The sequence below is a fragment of the Neofelis nebulosa genome, chromosome 9 (genome assembly GCF_028018385.1).
Source record: "Neofelis nebulosa isolate mNeoNeb1 chromosome 9, mNeoNeb1.pri, whole genome shotgun sequence".
Classification (NCBI taxonomy): Eukaryota; Metazoa; Chordata; class Mammalia; order Carnivora; family Felidae; genus Neofelis; species Neofelis nebulosa.
Genome location: NC_080790.1, coordinates 15,481,197 through 15,502,879, shown reverse-complemented (window position 1 = coordinate 15,502,879; position 21,683 = coordinate 15,481,197). Strand labels below are relative to the sequence as shown.

Sequence of the window (21,683 nt, the reverse complement as noted above, 5' to 3'; positions counted from 1 at the left end):
TTGCAACGAAAAATTACTGTAACCACCAGTAAATTTAATATTCGTATGTCCCTATGGAGTTTTGTAAATTAAACTATAAGTGATTTCCTTGGTCTGTGAGATCTGATAATATTGTTCTGTCCTTACAGGAAATAGCACAAATGTTTGTGAGGGTTGGAATGTGTGAACAAGCAGTGACCGCATTTTTGAAATGTAATCAGCCAAAGGCAGCAGTAGATACCTGTGTACATCTCAACCAAGTAAGGAACTGAAAATTAAGGTCCCTAGTCATCCTTTTAGACTGTTGCCACTGTAGGGTTGAGGTGGATTTTGTGAAAGGAGCTAGATGCTTTCTTACTTTGTTGAGGACCTAGAAAATACTGGGGTTTGCATTTACCTCTTGAAGTGCTACCGTTAAGGGTGACCCACTCGTAACTAAGTCAATATGGGGACAAACCCTGTGCTTTTTAGTCAGGCAACTTGTTGTCTGGAAGTAATTTCATGATTTTCTGCATTTTATTAGGGTTTTGTTTCCAAAGAAGGACTAGTTAATGGTCATTGCAAGAGGAAGGAATTGAGTTACCTTATCAATATTTATTTTGGCAATCTATTTTCCTGTCTCTTTAGAGAAAACATATATTTGATATTCTTGGGAGCTGGAATTTAACTAAAATTAAAGTGCAGAATTGTGGAAATTGTTCAATATCAGTATATTCCTTTAAGTGTTTTCTTGAAGTATTTTATAAAGCTCCATTTGCTTTTTAAAAATAACTTTTAAATGTTAAATCTGATAGGACATTTTCTTAACCGAAATGGCATATTTTGTTCTACTATAAGCAAGTATAGCTTTTCCTCACTTCTAGCTGGTGCAAAATTGAATTATAATATTGTAATTATAAACTTTGAAGCTTTCCTTTTCTGATGTCCTTCTTAAGCAAATCACAGTCTTGGGCCATTTAATCATTTTGACATGTTTGACTTATAGAACTTATAATTGCTCTGATTTTAATTAAAGTTACTGTAAACTGCCTGGCAGGCTCAGTCGGTAGAGCATGAGACTCTTAATTAAAGTTACTGTATTAAAAAATATATATACTGGTTTTTAATTTTAATATAGTGTTATTTATTACTATAAACTTAAATATTTATTGTGTGAATTTTATGACATGTATGACTATAAATGCTTCAGTAGCTGAATGGCATATTTTTCCCCCTCAGTGGAACAAAGCTGTTGAGTTGGCTAAAAATCACAGTATGAAAGAAATTGGATCCCTGTTAGCGAGGTATGCATCTCATTTATTGGAAAAGAATAAAACTCTTGATGCCATAGAACTCTATCGGAAAGCCAATTACTTTTATGATGCTGCTAAACTGATGTTTAAGGTAATACAATAATCTTGGTGAGTATTTGCTATGTTCTAGTTACCAATGTTTTCTTATGTACTGAAGAACACATTTTCCATTTTCTTTGAGAACAAGTACTTGCTATAGCAAAAGCCCTCTTGTTTTATTACTGCTATAACTATGCATTATCTTAGTATTATTACCTTTTACTAAAAAAGCTATTCATTAGTGTTAGCACCTTACTGATCCCTAAACAATTGAATATTTACTTAATACTGAAGTTAACAAAGAGTTATAGAATTTTCAGGGACCATAAAATACAAATTCCCTTAATCATGGGAATTAAATCCTGTTGATAATAGAATTTTGTCCTTTTAAATGTATACATTTTAAGGGGCATCTGGGTGGCTTAGTTAAGTGTCTGACTCTTGGTTTTGGTTCAGGTCATGATCTTGTGTTTCATGAGTTCAGGCCCCACGTGGAGCTCTTGCGCTGACAGAGCAAAGCCTGCTTAGGATTCTGTCTCCCTAGCTCTCTCTCTCTGCCCCTCCTTCACATATGCATGTGTGCACGCGAGTTCTCTCTCCTTCTCTCTCAAAATGAATAAAAAAACTTAAAAAAAATAAATGTACACATTTTAAATACATTACTGTTTCATAATATGCATTTGGAAGGGAAAGGACTAATACAGTATTAATGTATATACATTTTATATTCTATTTTTTTCCCGTTGATTTAATAAAAAAGGGAATATTCCCCTCAATCATTTAGATAAATCCTTCTTTCTGAAGTCTGTACCATGTTAAAGTCCTCTTATCTCAGTATACTTGGAACACTGTTTTTTAAAATCTCCTTATGGAAAATGCTACCTCTTCCACGAAAACTTTCTTCATTTTGACTTACTTATTTAAGAGCATTTGTTATGAGTTGCAACTCCAAGGGCTGATGCCAAGGAAAGAACTGAGTACTTATAAGCTAAGGAAAAGGAAATGGGCTTAAAAATATTTATCATAAATGGGTGGTATTTATGTTCCATCCTACTGGTTTTTTTCTTTTTATTAAAGAATCAAATTTTAGAGATGATTGTATGTGTACAAATAGAGATTAAGAAATATCTTCGCCAAGTTCTTTAAATGTTTAAAGATTGCAGATGAAGAGGCAAAGAAAAGAACCAAACCTTTACGTGTCAAGAAGCTGTACGTACTGTCCGCTTTGCTTATTGAGCAGTACCATGAGCAAGTGAGAAACGCCCAAAGAGGAAAAGTGAAAGGAAAGAGCTCAGAGGTAAGGTAGAACATTACAGAACATGAAGTCATCTCAGGTGTTTAAGGAAAAAAGACTATCAAACTTCTCTTTAGGGACAGGCCATTTAATTTGCTTGTCTGCATTTATTTTCTTAAATGATATGAGGAAAAGGAGTCACTGACTTGGAATTAGTACTCAAATTTAGAAATTTCTGCTGAAGAATATTGGAAACTTTTCCTGCAAGACTAATTTGTAGACTTTGCTTTAATTTTTTTTACTTGGTAAACCCTTTCTAACCAGTGAGTTTTAAAAACCTTGCTAGAATATGTATATTACTTTATGTGTAAATGAATCTCTTACTAACTTAAAGTTTATAATGAGTTCTATTAAAAAATTTGACCACACCATGGGGAGAATTGTTTCACAGCGTGTATGTTTGTCAGATCACATCAAGGTGCACTTGAAATAATTTACAGTTTTATTGGTCAATTATAGTTTAATAAAGCGGAAAGAAATTTTTGATTACAGCAGCTTAACAAAATACGAATTCTAATGGAGAAATGAAGTCCGTAATGACAGTTTTGTAATGATCAAATCTCCTTTCCTTAGTTTAATGTATAAACCGTCTCAGAAGTTGTCTTCGTTAGGGTGACTCATGGTTGCACTGACAGAAAACGTGGCTCTGCTTGACTCATAGGCCACATCTGCTTTGGCTGGTTTGCTGGAAGAGGAAGTTCTGTCTACAACTAGTCGTTTCACAGATAATGCTTGGAGAGGGGCTGAGGCTTACCACTTCTTCACACTTGCCCAGAGGCAGCTCTATGAGGGATATGTTGACACTGCATTGAAGACAGGTGGGCCTTTGACCCAACGGGTACAAGTGTGTTTAAATTGAATGTGAAGAGCCAGCTCCTTCAGATTGCCCATATATTAATTTCAGTAACACTTTTATCCATGGGTTTATTTTCATGTTTGAGATTTGCTGTCTATAGTCTATTTTGCACATTCTCCTTTGTTTTGAAGTTCTTTTGATTTTTTTAAGTACATACGGTTCACATTAAAGTCAGAGGTTTGAGATAAGCAAAAAGAATGTCTATAGCATTCACTATTCTTTTCATTAAAAGTTAAAGTTTTGAATATGTATAAAAGTTTGTGTTTTTTATAATATCAGGAGTATAATATATGTCCTTTTTAAAAAACATAATATGTTGTAAAATATTTCCATATTAATAGATTTCTATAGTATTTAACTTGTTTTTTTGTTAAAATGACACTGTAAAAAATAAAATGTCACTTCTGTAATGATTACAGTCAAAACAAAAAAGTAAAATAATCTAATAACTTGTAAAATAATCTTATAACTCAGAAGTAATGATTACTAACATTTGGGCGAACTTCATTTTAGACATTTCTCCATGCCTATAAAATTGTGGACAGTTTTCCTTAAGGTGGTATCATACAATATATGTTGTTCAGGGGCTTGCTTGCTTTATGCCCTCCGTTGTATATTGCAGTCATGTTTCCATGTTGGTAAACATAGATCCATGTTATCCCTTGTATTAGCAAGGGGACTGTAACAGTTTTTTTTCTAATTGGTTATTATACATAAGAATTATTTTTATTTTTACATGTTTACAACTGACCTTTATTTAATTTTAATTGATTAATATGTGGTATAAATTATGCAGTTAGGTTTAAGATAGTTCTATTTCATATAACTTATACACAGTTTCTAAACTTGAAAGATAAATTAGAATTTTAACTTGAGAATTTTCATCTACTGGGTGAAGAAATCCAATATACAATCTATTAATTCTACAGTACATTTTAAAGAAAGATTATAGGGGCGCCTGGGTGGCTCAGTCGGTTAAGCGTCCGACTTCAGCTCAGGTCACGATCTCACAGTCTGTGAGTTTGAGCCCCGCGTCGGGCTCTGGGCTGATGGCTCAGAGCCCAGAGCCTGTTTCCGATTCTGTGTCTCCCTCTCTCTCTGCCCCTCCCCCGTTCATGCTCTGTCTCTCTCTGTCTCAAAAATAAAATAAACGTTAAAAAAAAAATTAAAAAATAAAGAAAGATTATATCTCTAGTATAGAAAAAGTAAAAATAAGATATGGCAGCTATCAAACTAAATGTCTGAACTGACAACTTAAGAGGCACATTGTCACTTCTCTTTTCTCAAAGTTCTGTTTCATTCAGTAAGACAAAAAAATCTCTTCAAAGAGATGCAAAGAAAAAACACGATTTCGTACTGCTTTGCTTTTTTATCAAAAAGAAACCTGATGTTATTTTGAGTATTATGACTAACAGTATAATATTAATTTACTTTTTTCTGGAATGCCACAGAAATTTTTAATATATTAACATGAAACAAAAGATGTGGGTTTTGATACCAGTTTTTATTTTTATTTTGTCTTTGTCTTTTTTTTTTTTTAATTTTTTTTCAACGTTTTTTATTTATTTTTGGGACAGAGAGAGACAGAGCATGAACGGGGGAGGGGCAGAGAGAGAGGGAGACACAGAATCAGAAACAGGCTCCAGGCTCCGAGCCATCAGTCCAGAGCCCGACGCGGGGCTCGAACTCACAGACCGCAAGATCGTGACCTGGCTGAAGTCGGACGCTTAACCGACTGCGCCACCCAGGCGCCCCAACTTTGTGTGTGTTTCTGAATGGAAGAGCGTGCACATCATTCGATGGTGGTTGTTTTGTAGGACCTGAGCTGTTAGCTAGCGTTACAGAACTGGGAACTCATGTAACCTGCTTCCTTCTACCAGTGCTTCTATCTCCCACCGTTATTTTAAGTTTGTAAGAGTTCATGTAGGTTAAACTAAAGCAGCTTAACATAGACTCTTTTCCATGCACGATCATACTAATGATTTCTTTTCAAAATCTAAGTTGTCCTCTTTTCTCTAGCTCTTCACCTGAGAGACTATGAAGACATCATCCCTGCCGTCGAGATCTACTCTCTGCTAGCACTCTGTGCGTGTGCCGGTAGAGCTTTTGGTACTTGTTCAAAAGCTTTTATTAAACTTGAATCTTTAGAGACCCTCAGTTCAGAGCAGAAACAGCAATATGAAGATCTCGCTTTGGAAATCTTCACCAAACATACTCCAAAAGATAATAGAAAATCTGAATTGGACAGCCTTCTTGAAGGGTAGGCTAATTGTCATTAGTATATGTTATACACCCTATTAGAAGCTGAGATTTCTGTAAGTGTAGTAGTGTGATATAATAATTTAAGCACTAAATTTTGAAGTAATTTACCTTAATATTACAACCTATTTTATTTAGTCTTGTGAGTATATTAATGCTTTATTTTCTTATTGTAAGAAAAGTTTTTAATCGAAAGTTGCCTTGAGATGTTTTTCATTCCTTAATTTTTTAATTGTGATAAGTAGTTTAAGTAATTAGAAGTTTTAAAGTATAATTCATTGTTTTTCCTCTTGTTTTTACAGAGGGGAAGGGAAATTGCCAACATGTGTTGCCACGGGAAGCCCAATCACAGAATATCAGTTCTGGGTGTGCAGTGTGTGCAAGCACTGTGTTCTGGCTCAGGAAATCAGTAACTACAACTTCTGTCCCTTATGCCATAGTTCAGTGGGATGAAGAAATGACAGATTGTATCTAACTGTAACATACATGTAGCATGTATACATAGCTGTAACTGGATATACAATAAAGTTGACTTTCATACATTTTATGTAAAAATCAGCACCATTATTTCATAGTTGTATATTTACACAAAGTTACAAATTATGTGTATATAACATCTATATTATATATACATATATGTATTATGTATACATACAATTTTGTGTAAAAAGACAACTATGAAATAATGATGCTGATTTTCATATAAAATGTATGGAAATCAGCCTTATTTCCTACCTGCCTATATCTATCTCTCTGTCTATAAATTATGGTTACATAATACTATGAAAAAATTCCAAATAAGAAATTTTTCTCACAGTTTCAAGGTTACTAATTCATTAAGAAACCTTGGCAGGGGGCAGGTGGGGGAAGCATGGGAGTGGGGCAAAGTTGAATTTAGGGAGTTGACATAACTTGTATTAGAAGAATGTTAAACAATTGTGATACTAAAATTAGCTCTATTGCTAGCTGTATTTAATTAAATAAGTATTGAATGTCTTCTGTATTTTATTTTCAGAAATGAGAAGACACTTAAAGATATTTTTTATAATTTGAATTGTTTCTAATAGCCTTATTTTTTATATAGCTTTTCCTTTTTTGTCTACCCTTTTAGCCTCATCTGAAAGATGGCATTTGGCATTACTCTTTATATTGTGGAGAAAAATTGGCTGTATTTATAATGATATAAATTTATACAAAAACATCCATTTTATAGTTATAGTTTTATTTGAAACATTGTCTCCAAGCAGGGCCCTTCATTTAAACAGCTCTGGGGCTGTGGGGAATGATCCTTTCTTAATAATGTGTCTGTTTTATCATTAATTTAAAAAGAAAAAATTGCAAGCATTACAATGGGTAATTGCTTACCTGTTTTATATAGCTAGAAGTGTTCTCCACTTCTTTCTCATGAATTTATGTTCTTTCATTTTGTGGCTGCAGGCCAGACTCTAGCACTGTTTCATCACAGTTATCTGCTCAAGTTTGGCTGATGTTTAGTAGAGGCAATAAATAAAGAGAAATATGCCACGCTACTATTGCAGCTATAATACTTAGGTTAGTTACCACAATGTCTGAAAACAACCATTATACCTTGTAGACCTAGTTATCACATATGTCTACATGTGTAAACATACATATATAGAGAGAGAGAGACATATCTTTTCTACTATTGTAAAATCTTATGCCTGTTTGGGATTTATATCTCAGAAAGTTTTAGTGATCTTCCATAATGTCTTAAGGACCTTTGTTTTGCATAAAATAGTACTAGAGACTAAAGACCCACAGTATGAATTGACTTAATTTGGTTTATTCAGCATGAAGGAAATTTCAGAATAACACCAAAAAACTCTCCCCTGATGAAAGGAGCAAAGAGAAGCAAAATTGTCTATATGTAACAAGTACTTGGAGAGAAGTTGGACAGAATGAAGCATATAATGAAAACAGTATAATGAAGCAGTTATGTTTCTCTACCTGTAATAAGCATGTGCTGACTCCACTTAATTAATGCTGAGTTGTTCTTTATCATAAAACTTGGCCTGAATTATGTGAGGTTTCAAAGTATAATTGTATTACATTTCAAAGTTTGAAAATACTTTGGTAGGCCAAAGTATTGAGATGATGGGACCAACTGATAAAATTTATGGTGATAAGCAATGTGCTTAACAAGCAACAAAGATTGTTGACCTGCTATCATGCCACAAATGCTAATTTTATTACACACGTTGTTTTTTGTTTTTGTTTTTGTTTTGCTAAATACACTTTGAAATGATCTTTTGTATTCCAAGAGCTGAGATTTTAGGTTTTACATGGCATTAAAAAAAAAAAAAAAGGAAAGACTAAATATTGACTTGTATTTATTCCTAGTTTCCTCTATGTATAACTTAAGGGTAACGTGGTATTTGTTTTGTTTTGATTTAAATTTTTCAGTGGGGGTTGTTTAGGAGGGTGTTGGGCTCCAGAGTGGATAAGAGGAGAAAGGGACAGGAGGTACAATAGATGTAGAATATCATTTTTACTACCAAACAGAAAAAACAACTTTGACAGGTACTAGGCGAATGTCCGATGATTGGAGGTTGCAGTGAATTACTCTAGAGGTCATATAGAGTTCTCATTTAGAAATGGGGGAAATTTTTACCAGATTTTTAAGAGAAAATCAGAAGTACTTATTTGATAATTTATAGCTCTAAGATAGTGCTACTGAGTTTCTAAAATGAAAATGACATTATGTTGCCCCCTACTGTCTATTCTTAGGATTAATTCATTTTTAAAAATAATGCTTTTTTTTTTAAATAAACATATTTTTAGAAAAGTAACATATATCCCTGGTAGAAAACTACAAAAATACATAAAGGGTATTTATGAGAGATGGGAAATGAAAATGGTCTTAATAACCTTTTTAAAATTAGAGACATTAATTTATATTTTAGTTGAATTTAGAAGAAAAAACGGGTGAAACTGAAGAAATCACTATTGTAAGTTCTCTTCATAAGAACTACTTGTTCTTAAGAAATTTCTCTAAAATTAAGAGAAAAAGTAGACATTAAGAGGCTTGGAGTTAATATTTTATTTAACTACTAATTATTTGGCATAGCTTATATTTCTAGTAAGTAAAATTTAGAGAAAAAATGAGATACCACTCACAGATACCATAATAGCCAAAATTAAAACTGCCAAGTATTGGTCAGGATATGGAACAACTGAAACCCCTATATATTGCTGGTGCAAATGCAAAATAGTACACTCATTTGGGAAGAGTTGAGTTTCCTAAGTTCTCTATATATTTTGGGGGGGAAATATGTATGTGTATGTGTGTATGCATGTATACATATGTATTTGTGTGTATGTATATATATTTTTAACTGCTCCAGTCAATGAAAGTGAAGCTTTACTGAGGCCCCAGGATCATAGGGTCAGGCAAGAGGCTGCCCTGTAGGGGAAGGAGGAGCCCATTGAGGGACCTTATTTGACTTTTCTTCTCAGGGCTTGGGTTGTTGGTGTGGCCATACTTTTTTCAACAGTTGACAGTATGAAGTTGCAGGGGAACATAACACATTCAGCAGATTATCGTGTTGCAGTTGTATTTTTGGGTGAGGAGGCTCGTTGATGCCACCCCACAGGCAAAGCACCGCATGCAGGTGGACTCTGTGGAAGACGGACTTGACAGCAACTGAGCCTAGTGCCAGCAATGAAATTACAGGGCAGGCCCTCCAGTGTCATGTAGACCAGAGCTTCTCAAGTGTGACAGAGACACCAACTCAGAATCTTGTGTGTCCTTCAGTAGATGGACACATCAGCCCAGCATCTCTCACAGAACATGATTTGCAGATATTTTCTCCCATTCTCTGGGTTGTCTTTTTATTCTGTATAGTCTTTTAATGCACAAAAGTTTTAAATTTTCATGAAGTCCAATTTATGTTTTGTCTTTGGGGTCACATCCAAGAAGTTGCCAAATCCAATGTCACAAAGCTTTTGCTTTATATTTTCTTCTAAACATTTTATATTTTAGCTCTTACGTTTAGGTTTTTAATCCATTTGGAGTTAATTTTTTTATATGGTGTTTCAGTCCAACTTCATTCTTTTGCATGTGGATATCCAGTTTTTTCAGCAACATTTATTGAAAAGGCTGTCTTTATGCTAATACCACAGTGTTTTGATTACTATAACTTTGTAGTTGAGTTTTGAAAACAGGAAGTGAGTACTCCGACTTTGTTATTTTCAAGATTGTTTTTGGCTATTTGGGATCCCTTGAAATCCCGTTATTAATCTTAGGATGGATTTTTTCTATTTCTACAAAAGTATCATCGGCATTTTGAAATGAATTCCATTGTATCTGTAGGTCCTTTTAACTTGAACATGGGATGTCCTTCCATTTATTTATGTGAAATTTCTTTCAGCAGTGTTTTATAGTTTACATTGGACAAGTCTTTAACTTCTTGGTTAATTCCTAAATATTTTATCCATTTTTGATGCCATTATAAATGGAACTGTTTTCTTAGTCTCCTCTCTGGAGTGTTCACTTTACATAATTCTTACTTGAACTAAACATCTACTGTACTTAATCAATTAAAATCTGGGTTTCCCTTTGGCATTAACAGCCAAAGAATGTAAACTAACATAACAGACCAAATTTTTAGCACAACATATTACTTAATGAATTCTTACACTATTCCACAGATATGAGAAGTTTGCAATCTAGGATCTTGGAGCTAATAAATGGTACTTTGAATTCGGACACCTTCTCGACAGTGTCTCCGAATGGCCGCAGCCTATTCAGATCATCCTCTACCGGGTGTTTGGCTAAGAGTGGTCGCTGGAACCCCAAAGGCGTGCTACAATAAATCTGCTGGCCAGTTAGCCATTCGTAAAGCAAACCAAGGTTTCTTCTGCTTCCGGCACAGTGAGGCTCTCTCCCCCCATAACTCGCTGTAACAAAGGACAAGCTCCTCGCAACATAAGTCCACGGATTTGGAAACCAGTTTGGAACCATCTGTCTACTGCTTTCTAGAAAAAAAGGCAGGCAGGACCAGCAGTAACAGCAGAACCGCACTTCACCGTAGTCGGTCCAAACTTTACCGGTACGACTGAGCTCCCCGCCAGCACCGGGTCATCGATCTCGCGAGATGATGGGTCCTCGAAAGGCACAAACTTCCCCCTTTGCGAGCACCGAGGTTTTGCTGTCAAATTCCGGGAGTGCGGAAGTGGCCCCGTGGTGTTGCCTCTAATCGTTCAGAAGTCAACTCCTTTTCTACACGAAAAGCTAGGCCTCAGACCGCTATGGATGGGCAGCAAGGGCAACCAAGCCAAGCATCGCTGGCACTCGCCCAAGCTCACTTCAACAAGGGCGAATACGCGGAAGCCGAGACGCTATACTCCGCTTACATTCGCCAGTGCGCCTGTGCAGGCTCCGAGGGAGCTGCGCCCGGGAGGTAACTATCGCGAGAGGTGGGGTAGCTGCACCTCGGGGAGGTGCGAAGCAGGGGTCGTCAAAGCCCGGCGCTCAGCCGCCTGAGTTTGGGGTACCGAGGATGCTGGGGGCGGATGCTTGCCTTTTCAGAAGGGCAGCAAGGGGCGCGTTCTTCTGGGACACCCGGGGCACCCGCTGCCTTCTCCCCCCGCCCCTGGGAGTTCTGTGTTACTCACTCTGACCCAGAGCGGCAGCTACGCTTTTCCGCCTGTCATTTTAACAGGCGGATATCGGAGACCTTGTGATGGCGATTGGACACGACTGGGTAGTGCCACGCGAGTACGTGGGACTGCGACTCCAACCGCCACATCCCAGCGAGGGTGTTTCCTTTTTCACGTGTGTGTGTGTGTTGCGTGGGGGGGGGGGGGGGTTGGAGATCACTCGGCCTAAATATTATTTCATCCACACATCATTCATCCATCGATATTTCAAAATGCATTTCTAAATATTAAGGATTCTTAAACAACCATAATATCATTATTGTCACAAAATTCCTTAATGTGAAATACACAATTAGTGTTGTGTCCTGATTAATAACGTCTGTTGTTGTTTGTTTGTTTGTTTGATTTCTTGGTTTGTTTTTTATAGCATTTGGTTCAAGTCAGGATGCACCAGGTCTCAATCTATAAGGCTCCCCTTCTTTTTTTCCCTCAAAGTCTGTCGAGGAAGCCATTGTGTGTTTTGAGTGTTTACTGAATTCATCTCCCTGATGTCTCCCGCACTGTTTGTGAGTTGGCATTTAAATCCCGAGGCTCGATCCAATTCAGATCCTGTATTATGGCAAGACTATGTCACAGGTGGTGGTGTGGACTTCTGTCAGAAAGCATATAATGTTTTTCTTTTTGTGATGTTAGCATCCTCACCTGCTAATACCTGCTTGCCTGAAGTACTTTGGGTTTATACCTGGATGTGTAGCTTTTGTTGTTATTCCAAATTTTGTCTGTGTTCTTATTGATGGAGTGGGGTGGACGAGGATGAGAAAAGAAAGAACAGAGACGGGTGGAATGAACAGCTTTTTGCCAGTTTTGTGTCTTCTGCACCATCACTCTTCTCTCCCTTCAGGGATTTGGTTTTTCTTGACAGGATGCCAGTTTGTTTTTTGAATGAGCCTTATGATTCTTCTCCAGGTTGTTAAACTCATATGGAATGAAACCAGAAAAAATAAATTTGCTTTCTTGTTAACACACCAAGGTAATAGTTAATAGAAATTTCTGAACAGGCAGGAAGACAGTAGCACCATTCCCTGAGCTCCCCCGGCCCCGCCAGCCAAGGAGAAAAAAAAAAAAAAAATTAGTAAACATAGAAAATGTAGTTTTCTATCATTGTTTCAAGCTCGAAGAATAGACTTACCTAGTAGGTTTCAAAAAGTATTCATCAGCAACATAAATATTGGGCCATCTAGTCTCCTTTGCACATCCAGCCTGAAAGCACTGACTATGTTTGTAGCAAATGTAGTATCTGCGTCTTAACGAAGGCAGGACAGAACATCTGCCAACATTTGGTAGAAGGTGGTCAGCGTGCCTGAATGAACCTTACTTCCTTACAGTTCTGAAAATCTTCTAGGATCTCATGAATTTACAATGAATTCTGTCATTTCAGATTTTTTCCATCAAATATATCTTTTAGCTTCAATTTATTTTTTAAAATAATAGGTCACTGAACCATTTTGAAAAAGTATTTGCAATTTTTGCATTCCTATCACTGAATGGTTTACAACATTTTGTTTTCATATCCCAAAGTGCAGTGTTAGCCATAAACCTAACTTCCAAATGTATTATTATTATTTTTTTATTTTTTGCTAAAGTGTGCAAATGCAAAAAATCCACATTTGTGTTAGGTAATTAAATTCTAGTATGATAAATACTATCATTACTAAAATCTCAATATTATGAAAATAAATTTCGGCTTCAACTGTTAGCCCGTGTGTTTAAAATATGAAGCGATTTCCACATGAAAAGTACATTTTTAGAATTTGTTGTAATGAGATCTAATTCTGAACCAAACATTTTACGGACCTCTCAATATAAGAAATTTGTAACAAAGTTTTAAAGCTTAAAAATGGAATGACTAAAACCTTCCTGGAGTCCTGAGGCTGCATTTTTAAAAAGAAACCCTTTACTGGACGGCAGTTCACTGAGTATCGTAACAGAGATAGTTGGAGGGAGCGTGCCCTCCTGTTCCCCAGGTTTCAGCGATGGTGCTGGTGGCATCCAGAGTATTCTCGCACTCAGTCTCTGTCATAGTTCAAGGAAACAGAAGTTTTCTCATGTTGCAGTGTTTCTGTCCATAGTTAGTGAACTTAGACTTTGAAGGAGACCCCCGTGAGGACCTCTGGTGGAAGCCGTGGTTGCAGTGCTTGTCAGATCTCAAGGATCTCGATATTAAGAGAATGTCACTTTTAATATCACTGACTGCAGTCACAGTGTTTTCTGAGGACTGTACTTTGCACCGTGGGGCATCACAAAGAAATGAGAGCTGAGTGTAGCCTGTGCCTTTTCTATTTGGCTCAAATTTGAGAATTCCCTTGGAAAAAAAGAAAGGAAAACAGAATTGTCTCGGACACGGAGCAGTGTCCATTAATGTTCTCTGTGCAAGTGACTCCTCTGGCAGGGGTGGGGTGACCCGCTGAGTTGGTGGCTGGTCTGGCTGCCTCGGCTAAGCCCTTAAAGAAAGTCTGCTCACTCAGAGCCCCTTGGGCAGCCTCTGGAGGCTTCAGAAGCAGAGCCGATTCTGCACACAGGACCCCCAGAGCCCTGGGGGCTGATGCCCTCCTAGCAGAAGGCCCGTGTGGCCTTGGGGGCGATCCCACCTAAGATGGGAGGGAAGGCAGTTTTGTCCTGAGAAGCCCTCCCTGGGGGACAGCATACTGAATTTCCAGTCAGGGTCAACTTGTATTTCTTATTGGTGAAAAATGATTAGAAATCTCATTTTTGGGGGGATCACTTAAAAATTTGAGAGTAACACTGATGATTCAATCTGCCGTATGTCTGTTGCAGACTGGAACTTTAGGCTGGCTTTTCCTCCTTGCTCAGCATGTCGTCTTTGCCCTGCTGGTATGTGCTGAGAAAATGAACAACAATTTTAATATTACATTCTGCAAAACAAGTAGTCAGTGAACAGGGTCTCTGAACATACTATGAAATTAACGTGTTTTTTCAGACTGACCAGGTAGCGCTACCTCCCTACAACGTAGATAACGGGATTAAACAAAAACTGATTCCACTGCTTTATTTCTTCGCATTTCCTTTCTTCAGCGTGGTGTTCCAGTGTAGATACTGCATGTTATAGGCGATGAAGTTTGACAATACCCAAAAGAGAGTGAAAGTGGAAGCGGGAGGCATTTGCTAACACACGTTTTTAATGTGAACTTTTTGTTTAAAGCAAATGCAGCCCCGAGGATTTGGCTACTGCTTATAACAACAGGGGGCAAATCAAGTACTTGAGGGTTGATTTTTATGAAGCCATGGATGACTACACATCTGCCATACGAGTCCAGCCCACGTTCGAAGTTCCGTATTACAACAGAGGGTTGATACTGTATAGGCTGGGTAAGAATTTTTTCCCCCTTTTGTCTTTGACTATATTCTGTGAATTCAGAGCTCTCAGATGCTGTGAAACTAATGTAGTAATCACCAAGTCTCCAATTTATGTTAAAATTGAGGCTTAGAGCCTGGAACAAAGAAAGCATTTATTCTGGGCTTTTGGTGGGCTTTACAGACCGCAGTGGAGCCCTGTGGTGGGGATTGGACCTAGCGCCGGGTGAGGGTGAGCCTGTCACTGGGCGCCTGTGCCTTCCCAACTGCTACTTGAGGGCAGTGCTGACGGCCACCTGGGAAACTTGTCTGAGTTAAAATCTATTTTTTTTTTAATGTTTATTTATTTTTGAGAGAGAGAGAGAGTGCAAGTGGCGCAGGGGCAGAGAGGAGGGGACAGAGGATCCAAAGCAGGCTGTGCACCACGGACAGCAGAGCCCGATGTGGGGCTCAAACTGGTGAACTTCGAGATCATGACCTGAGGTGACACTCAATCGACTGAGCCTCTGAGTTAAAGTCTTTAAAGGCACCTGAGACAATATAAAGTGAAAGGGTTTTAGATCCTTGCATTAATGGGACTGTAGGTACTGTTTCTCTTTTAAAGTGTTAAAAAGAATACGAATTTCCTGTTTTTAATTTTACTGTCATTGTGTAAAATCGGTGTTAGGATTTTGTTGAGATTTTATGATGATTTATGCTATAAATAAATAAACCCAGAGCTAATTTTAAGTGTTAATTTAAATTGAATTTAAAATTTTAATTTTAATGATGGCATAAGCACATGCAAAATTACTTTGATATACACATGTGTATGTCATTACTAAGAGAAAAACAATCCTTTACTAGGAGTGGTTGAAAGCTCGTAGATATAAAAGCCAAAGTGTGTGTTATCTGAACTCTGCTATGAATAATGTATAGAAATACTCAGTTTTATTACTCTTTTTCATTTTTTGCGTTCTGGTACAGGATACTTTGATGATGCTTTGGAAGATTTCAAGAAGGTATTAGACTTAAATCCTGGATTCCAAGATGCTACTTTGAGCTTAAAACAGACTATTCTAGACAAAGAAGAAAAACAAAGAAGAATTAATGAAAAAAATTATTGAAAGTTTTAGCATAATTGAAATATTAACTCATGATCCTTATACCTGGCATCTCGTTGCTTGTAATGTCAAGTTAGGTGTTGAGCTATTTCGATTTATATTTAAGGTAGAGATTCATTATTAGCACTGAAAGTTAAGTGATGCATTTAAAGTAGTTAATTTCAGATTGAGTAACTGTTGAATAAGTTGCTTTTTATAAAGTGTAAATAAATAATACCAAGGTATAGTGTGTTATTACAGTAAAATATTTAAAGAAGAGTGTGGCATTTTCTTCAGTAAAACTATATTTTTTGTTGTTTTCTATTCCCAACTTTGTATTTAAAAAAATTTGGCATCTACAGAAAAGTTGAAGTACAATACAATGAACATCTATAAACTCTTCACTTGGATTCGCTAGTTGTTACCATCGGACCACATTTGCTTTCTCTCTGCATTTAAATATATAAATTTTGCTGGACCATTTGAAAAGAAGTTGCAGATATCCCAATACTTTACCCCTAAATGTTTCAGTCTGCAGCTTCTAAGAATCGAGATATCCTCCACTGCAGCTGCAATACCATTATAGTACCTCATAAAATTAATCATTCTATAATATCGTCCATACCCAGCCCATGTTCGAATTTCCCTGATTGCTTCCACCGTGTCTCACGTAGCTTTTTATTTCTGGACCTGGAATGAATAAAGTTACGTTGCCTTTTGTTGTTGTATCTCTTTGAGTTCTTCTAATCTAGAATAGTTCCCTGCCATTTTCTCCCCGTGGCATTCACCTGGCGAGCAAAGCTTTTTATACAGCTAAGCTAAAGAGATGCCACATTGGATCTTAAAAACAAACACATGTTCTACATGCGAACGATTTGAAACCAGTCTAGATTTTCTCCAGAAATCATTGATAAGATAGGTTGATATTTAAATACGTAAATCTTCTGTCTCTGGATAATGACAGGAGTTATCGTCATCAACATTTATTGACTACTCACTACAAGCCAAGTACTCTTCAGACTCTGTGTAATGAATTAGGAATTGGAAGGGGGTGGATAGAGAGGTGAGGAACTGAGAAAAGCACTTCATAAACATAAGGCTTAAAAAAAATCTGATTTATTTGGGTGCTGTCAATAAACAGGCTGATAAAGCTGTCTAGAATGGGCAAGAAGGGGGAGACAAGACAATGCCGTATCTCCTCTACGTTTTTTGTTTGCTTTTATTGTTGAGGTTTGACTTTCAAAGATACATATCCTCCATCTTGGGATCGCCCACACCATTTTACTGTTGCCATGGGAAAAACTGTTTTGGGGTGGCAGTGACCCTCGGGAGGAGAAAGGCCAGGGCATTTGCCCGGTGGCTTTCGAGGAAGATGTGCTGTTAGTTCTCTGGCCGGCCCAGAGGCAAGCACCGGATCGGCCTTAAAGGGTTGTTTCGAGTTCAAGAGGTCTCGTGAAGCAGAAGTAATTGCCCAGCTTGTAGTTCATAAACAATATCTGGCAAAATACATGGAGAATTTGGGCTGCAGGTGAATGAGTATTTTTGCAAAGAAGTTTGAAAGGAAACTGAAAGTATCCGTATCTCTGGAATTCTTCACATTTTCCAGCGTGGCTTCTCTTTCCATTTGTTGGAAATGTCTTTAAAACAATTTGTAAAGTTGCATTAAAATGTGAAAAAAAAAAAAATCTCTCTTAAAACTTTTATTTAAAAAGCAAAGTCCGTAGGCCTTGGGAGAACTTCAAGCCCTTCTATCCAGAATATCAAATATTTATATAACACTCCAGTAACTTTGTTTTCTCTTGGCTTCTATTCTCTTTTCCCTACTGTTGACTGGGGTCAGAAGTAATATGAAAAACAAAAACCAATCCCCCCCCACCCCGCCCAACTCCATAAAAGAATTTATTTGGTTTTTTAGATTCAACATTTCTTCATCCTTTATCGGAAGAAAAGAAAATCACTGAAGGTCTGAATCAGCACTTGCTAATTAGAACCCAGGCACAGCTTTTTCTCTTGTTACTGGAAATAACTGAAGAATAATGTATTTTTATCACTTCAAAACTTCAGGCATTATGCATCCAGATTGTAAATTTCTGATTGACAAAATAATACCTTTGCTATGTGCCTTAAAGATATTCTTTTTTGTGTGCTATTACTCAGATTTCTCGTATTTTAGTATTTCTACTAGAAAAGTACCCAAACGATGTCATTTTCCAGTTTTTCTCTCTGCAAAAACAAGGCAGAAAATTGTGATTTGTTACAAAGTACGGTAAGATAGACTAAATGGATGTAAGTTACTTTTGAGCTTAGAAAATAACTCTTCCACCAGTTGAAAGCCGGGACTATTTATTTTTGCTGAAATCTAGAACTGAATGAAGCCTGAGGACTTAACTTTCCGACAACAAACTACAGTCTGCTCGTGGAACAGCAAACTAAATTTCCAGGTCAGCTTTTAATCATTATCTCTTTGCCCTCTCTTGGCTCTTCTCTGGTGTTTCCTTCTTTCACTGGCCTCTCTACCCTTCCCCCACTCTCAACATAAATCTTGGCCCCCTGTCACCGTCCAGGTCTTAAGTCTCTTCTCAGTGGATGTGATAGATGTCAACCTGCCTTCAGGGCAAACCAATTTGGCATTTACACTGATCTTCATCTCAGTACCAAGTCTAATCCCCCTTAAAATTTTAACTCAGTTTCAAGTAATTAATTAAGCCTCTTTCTTGCTTAACAGCGTTTATTTGTCCCTGAAAATGTTTCTAGTTGAAAAGCTATTATTAAAAAAAAAAATCCATTCCATTAAGTTTAACTGGAAAAATTATGAATTCCATTTTAGCCCAAGATACCCAAATAGTTTTCACAGGTAGAAAAATATATTAATTGAGCAATGAAGACAAGTTTATATAAGTAATAGGAATTTGAAATCACATAATTACATTTACAACAATTACATCAAGTGTTATGTCATGAATGTTGACTTATACTCATTTTTTTCTTCCTGTACTATTAAAAAAAAGCTTTATTGAGACATAACTCACATAGCATACAATTCACCCCCTTAAAGTGTACAATTCAATGGTTTTTGTTTTTGTTTTTTTTTTTTTTTGAATATATTCAGTTTCTGTCCCGCTTCTAAAAGCAAGTTCTCAGCATTTTTGGGTTTCATGGTCCTCTTGTAAACTACACTTACTGAAGTTATAACAGAAAAACACTTTTGGGCAAATGAAAGGCTAAACAGTACCTAAGAGCTTACACACAAAACAGATGGGGAGTCCTGAAGGATCGTCTCATCCCCTAAGTAGCACAATGCCAACTGAGTACACGGGAGGCTGTGGCTCTGCCCGAAGCTGACATCGGAATTTCACTTCTGCAGCACATTTACCGTGTTTGAGTGAACAGGTTGTTATTTTTAAAAAGTGCTGACAAACACATGGTATAACTTTTCAAGACTCTAGTGAAAAGCCAACAGTCGCTACATGAGCTAAGTGTGTTATTATAACAGCTTCTAGATGAATTCATGTTTTGGTGTTTTCCATACTTCTCAAAAATGTGACAATAAATTACGGGAAAGGGATTCCAGTTAAAATGGCATTTGGTCAGAGACAGAGAGATTTGTTGAATTTCACATCTGATGTCAGAGGGCTTAAAAACAAACGCCATTACATTCTTTACAAAAAGGAAAGAAGATGAGAAATACAATTGTGTTTTTTTGAGAAGCAAAGCAATTGGTAAGATTTAAAAACAGTTTGTATCTTTTAAAATCACAAGCAGATGAAAGGACACATCCAAAAGGCAAATGATAAAAGATGTAGCAAAAGACAAATGATAAAAGAAACCCAAAAGGGAAGCCCACAAAGAAATTCTGACCTGAGAATACGCATGAACAGAGTGAACTCAGAGCACAGCAGTGTCCTCCCAGGTTTGTGTGTCTGTCAGCATATAATCTCACGTGCAACAACACAATGAAGGAGGTCTTGTTTTTCATAAAGGGTGAAGCTGGGGCTGAGAAATTCAGTAACTTGCTCAAAATGATGTTCCAAAATCCATGTAAACGTTGGAAACTGCAGTTAGTTATCAATTGATTTTTGTTGCTAGCATCAACTCAAAGCAGACATGAGAATTTTTTTTCTTTGGTTTTTTTTTTTGTTTTTTTTTTGTTTTTTTGCCTGCTACAAAATTTAAATCGCTGGTAAATTGTTTTCGTGTCCATCAAGGTGAGTACCAAACCAATATTAAAATTGGTTTTTACAATGGAACATTACTGCAATTCTAAAGTTCCTTGTTGGTAATTTTCCTTCTTGATTGAAAACAGACACAAAAGATGGTGAAAAGCAGATTAATATTATGAGCAAACTGCATTTGGAAAATGGAAAGCCACAGCTGCCAATATGTAAATTTGTATCTTATGTTAAGAAAAAGTATCCAACATCTATAAATAAGGCAAAAGGAAGATTGCATGTCCTTTCAATAGCACACTGAGCACAGCCTAACAGACCCACCCAGGGACTATTTAATTCTCTGGGATTACATGTAATTTACAGATCTCTGTCCAGAGGAGAAGTAAATGATTTCTGTCTGGTAGAAATGATAACCCTAAAGATCATGGTTTTATCGCCCTGGCGGACATTAACCAGTTTTGATTCCAACCTAGTAACTTTATTCCCCAATTCTTTCTTCATTGACTGTAAATACTCAGTTCCTCAAATGCTCTTTTACTATCTTGGTGTTTCTCTCATTCATGAGTTAAAAAGACATTTGTCACGTGTTCATTCTGTTTTCTTAGAAGACTCATGCATAGTTATAAAAAAATTTTTTTTAAAACGTTTATTTATTTTTGAGAGAGACAGAGCACGAAGAATAGAAGAAGACACAGAATCGGAAGCAGGCTCCAGGCTCTTGAGCTGTCAGCACAGAGACCGACGCCGGGTTTGAACTCACAAATTATGAGATCATGACCTGAGCCCAAGTTGGTCACTCAACCGACTGAGCCACCTGGTCACCCCAAGTTGTGCGTAGATTTAAACAATTTATATTTTTGCACTTCTATTGAAAAAACAATACCAACTTTAATACAGTTTGCCATTATATAGTCTCTTAAGTTATTTCTCGCAGGACTACGAGAAAGGAGGGACTGGAAATTTCTACTGCCTGCTTATTTGAAATTTCAATAATTCTTGTTTGGATTATGTTGAGGTTTAATTGAGCTCCGAATGAAGTGGAATATAGGGAAGACCCTAACCTTAACTCACATACATGTAAGTACTCCCTTTAAAAGTAGGCAAAAGCTGCAGAGAATGTGTTGTAAAAAAAAGGAAAGCGCCCCCCCCACATCCCAACCCCCAGGCCCTTTCCTGCTCTCACCCTGCAGAAGGAGCCACTGTTACATTGTATCTATCCTTCCAGACCTTTCTGGTCGTACAAATAAATACACAGACACACGTATCCATATGCATGTACAGAATTACGGCTTACGTATCATTATAAGGTAATTTAAATTATTGATTGTCTTGGACATTCTTCTTTGTAAGAACAGAGATCTGCCTCATTCTGCTTGGACCCATGATTTTAAAAAATCACATTAAGAATGCTTGCCAATTTTTTGTTATAAAATTAATAATGCATATGGTAATAAAAATTAAAAGTGCACCGGAGGGATAAATGGAGAGTAAGACCCTCTCCTCCGCATTCCCCTCCAGAGGTGACCGCCTTAACCAGAACAACGGGAAAGTGTGGAACAGCTCACTTTCCTGTTCCTGCCGCTCACATCTTTAAAACATTTGTTTTAGTTCTTTTCACCACCTTTATGGATCTGTGCCCTCGAGGCGGTTTTGGCCAGTTTGTTACCAAGAATACCTCTGAGTATATATCCTTTTGACACCACATCTGCCGGAACCTAT

The 21,683-nt window shown here is 37.0% G+C and overlaps 2 protein-coding genes and 1 long non-coding RNA gene across 7 annotated transcripts in view; 2 read left to right on the top strand and 1 right to left on the bottom strand.

Annotated features, from left to right (window-relative positions):
- Window positions 1-6,922, top strand: part of WDR35 (WD repeat domain 35) — a 61,288-nt gene extending 54,366 nt beyond the window's left edge. For 4 of the 5 annotated variants that reach the window (XM_058682598.1, XM_058682599.1, XM_058682597.1 and 1 more), the window contains 6 exons: window positions 129-239; window positions 1,198-1,362; window positions 2,467-2,607; window positions 3,266-3,422; window positions 5,480-5,720; window positions 6,022-6,922. In XM_058682598.1, the coding sequence (XP_058538581.1) occupies window positions 129-239; window positions 1,198-1,362; window positions 2,467-2,607; window positions 3,266-3,422; window positions 5,480-5,720; window positions 6,022-6,172 (966 nt within the window). In that variant the 3' untranslated portion in view covers window positions 6,173-6,922. Of the gene's footprint in view, window positions 1-128; window positions 240-1,197; window positions 1,363-2,466; window positions 2,608-3,265; window positions 3,423-5,479; window positions 5,721-6,021 lie in introns of those variants that run through there. The other variant, XM_058682601.1, reaches the window with a different exon arrangement.
- Window positions 6,923-10,195: 3,273 nt separating this feature from the next.
- Window positions 10,196-16,038, top strand: TTC32 (tetratricopeptide repeat domain 32). The gene is made up of 3 exons (XM_058682603.1): window positions 10,196-11,142; window positions 14,562-14,728; window positions 15,680-16,038. The coding sequence occupies exons 1-3, from the start codon at window positions 10,991-10,993 to the stop codon at window positions 15,817-15,819; spliced, it is 459 nt and encodes a 152-aa protein (XP_058538586.1). The 5' UTR covers window positions 10,196-10,990; the 3' UTR covers window positions 15,820-16,038.
- An 859-nt stretch (window positions 16,039-16,897) lies between these two features.
- On the bottom strand, window positions 16,898-18,606 carry LOC131484422 (uncharacterized). Its single transcript, XR_009248239.1, has 2 exons — window positions 18,091-18,606; window positions 16,898-17,291 (listed from the first exon to the last, which is right to left on the bottom strand). It is a non-coding gene; the product is annotated as an uncharacterized LOC131484422 (long non-coding RNA).
- Between the last annotated feature and the right edge of the window lie 3,077 nt (window positions 18,607-21,683).

Bases quoted from the DNA above. Each gene is read 5' to 3' on its own strand.
- TTC32 (XM_058682603.1), top strand. From the start codon at position 10,991: ATGGATGGGCAGCAAGGGCAACCAAGCCAAGCATCGCTGGCACTCGCC. The intron at 11,143-14,561 runs GTAACTATCGCG...TTTTGTTTAAAG, and splicing joins GAGGGAGCTGCGCCCGGGAG to CAAATGCAGCCCCGAGGATT. The intron at 14,729-15,679 runs GTAAGAATTTTT...GTTCTGGTACAG, and splicing joins GTTGATACTGTATAGGCTGG to GATACTTTGATGATGCTTTG.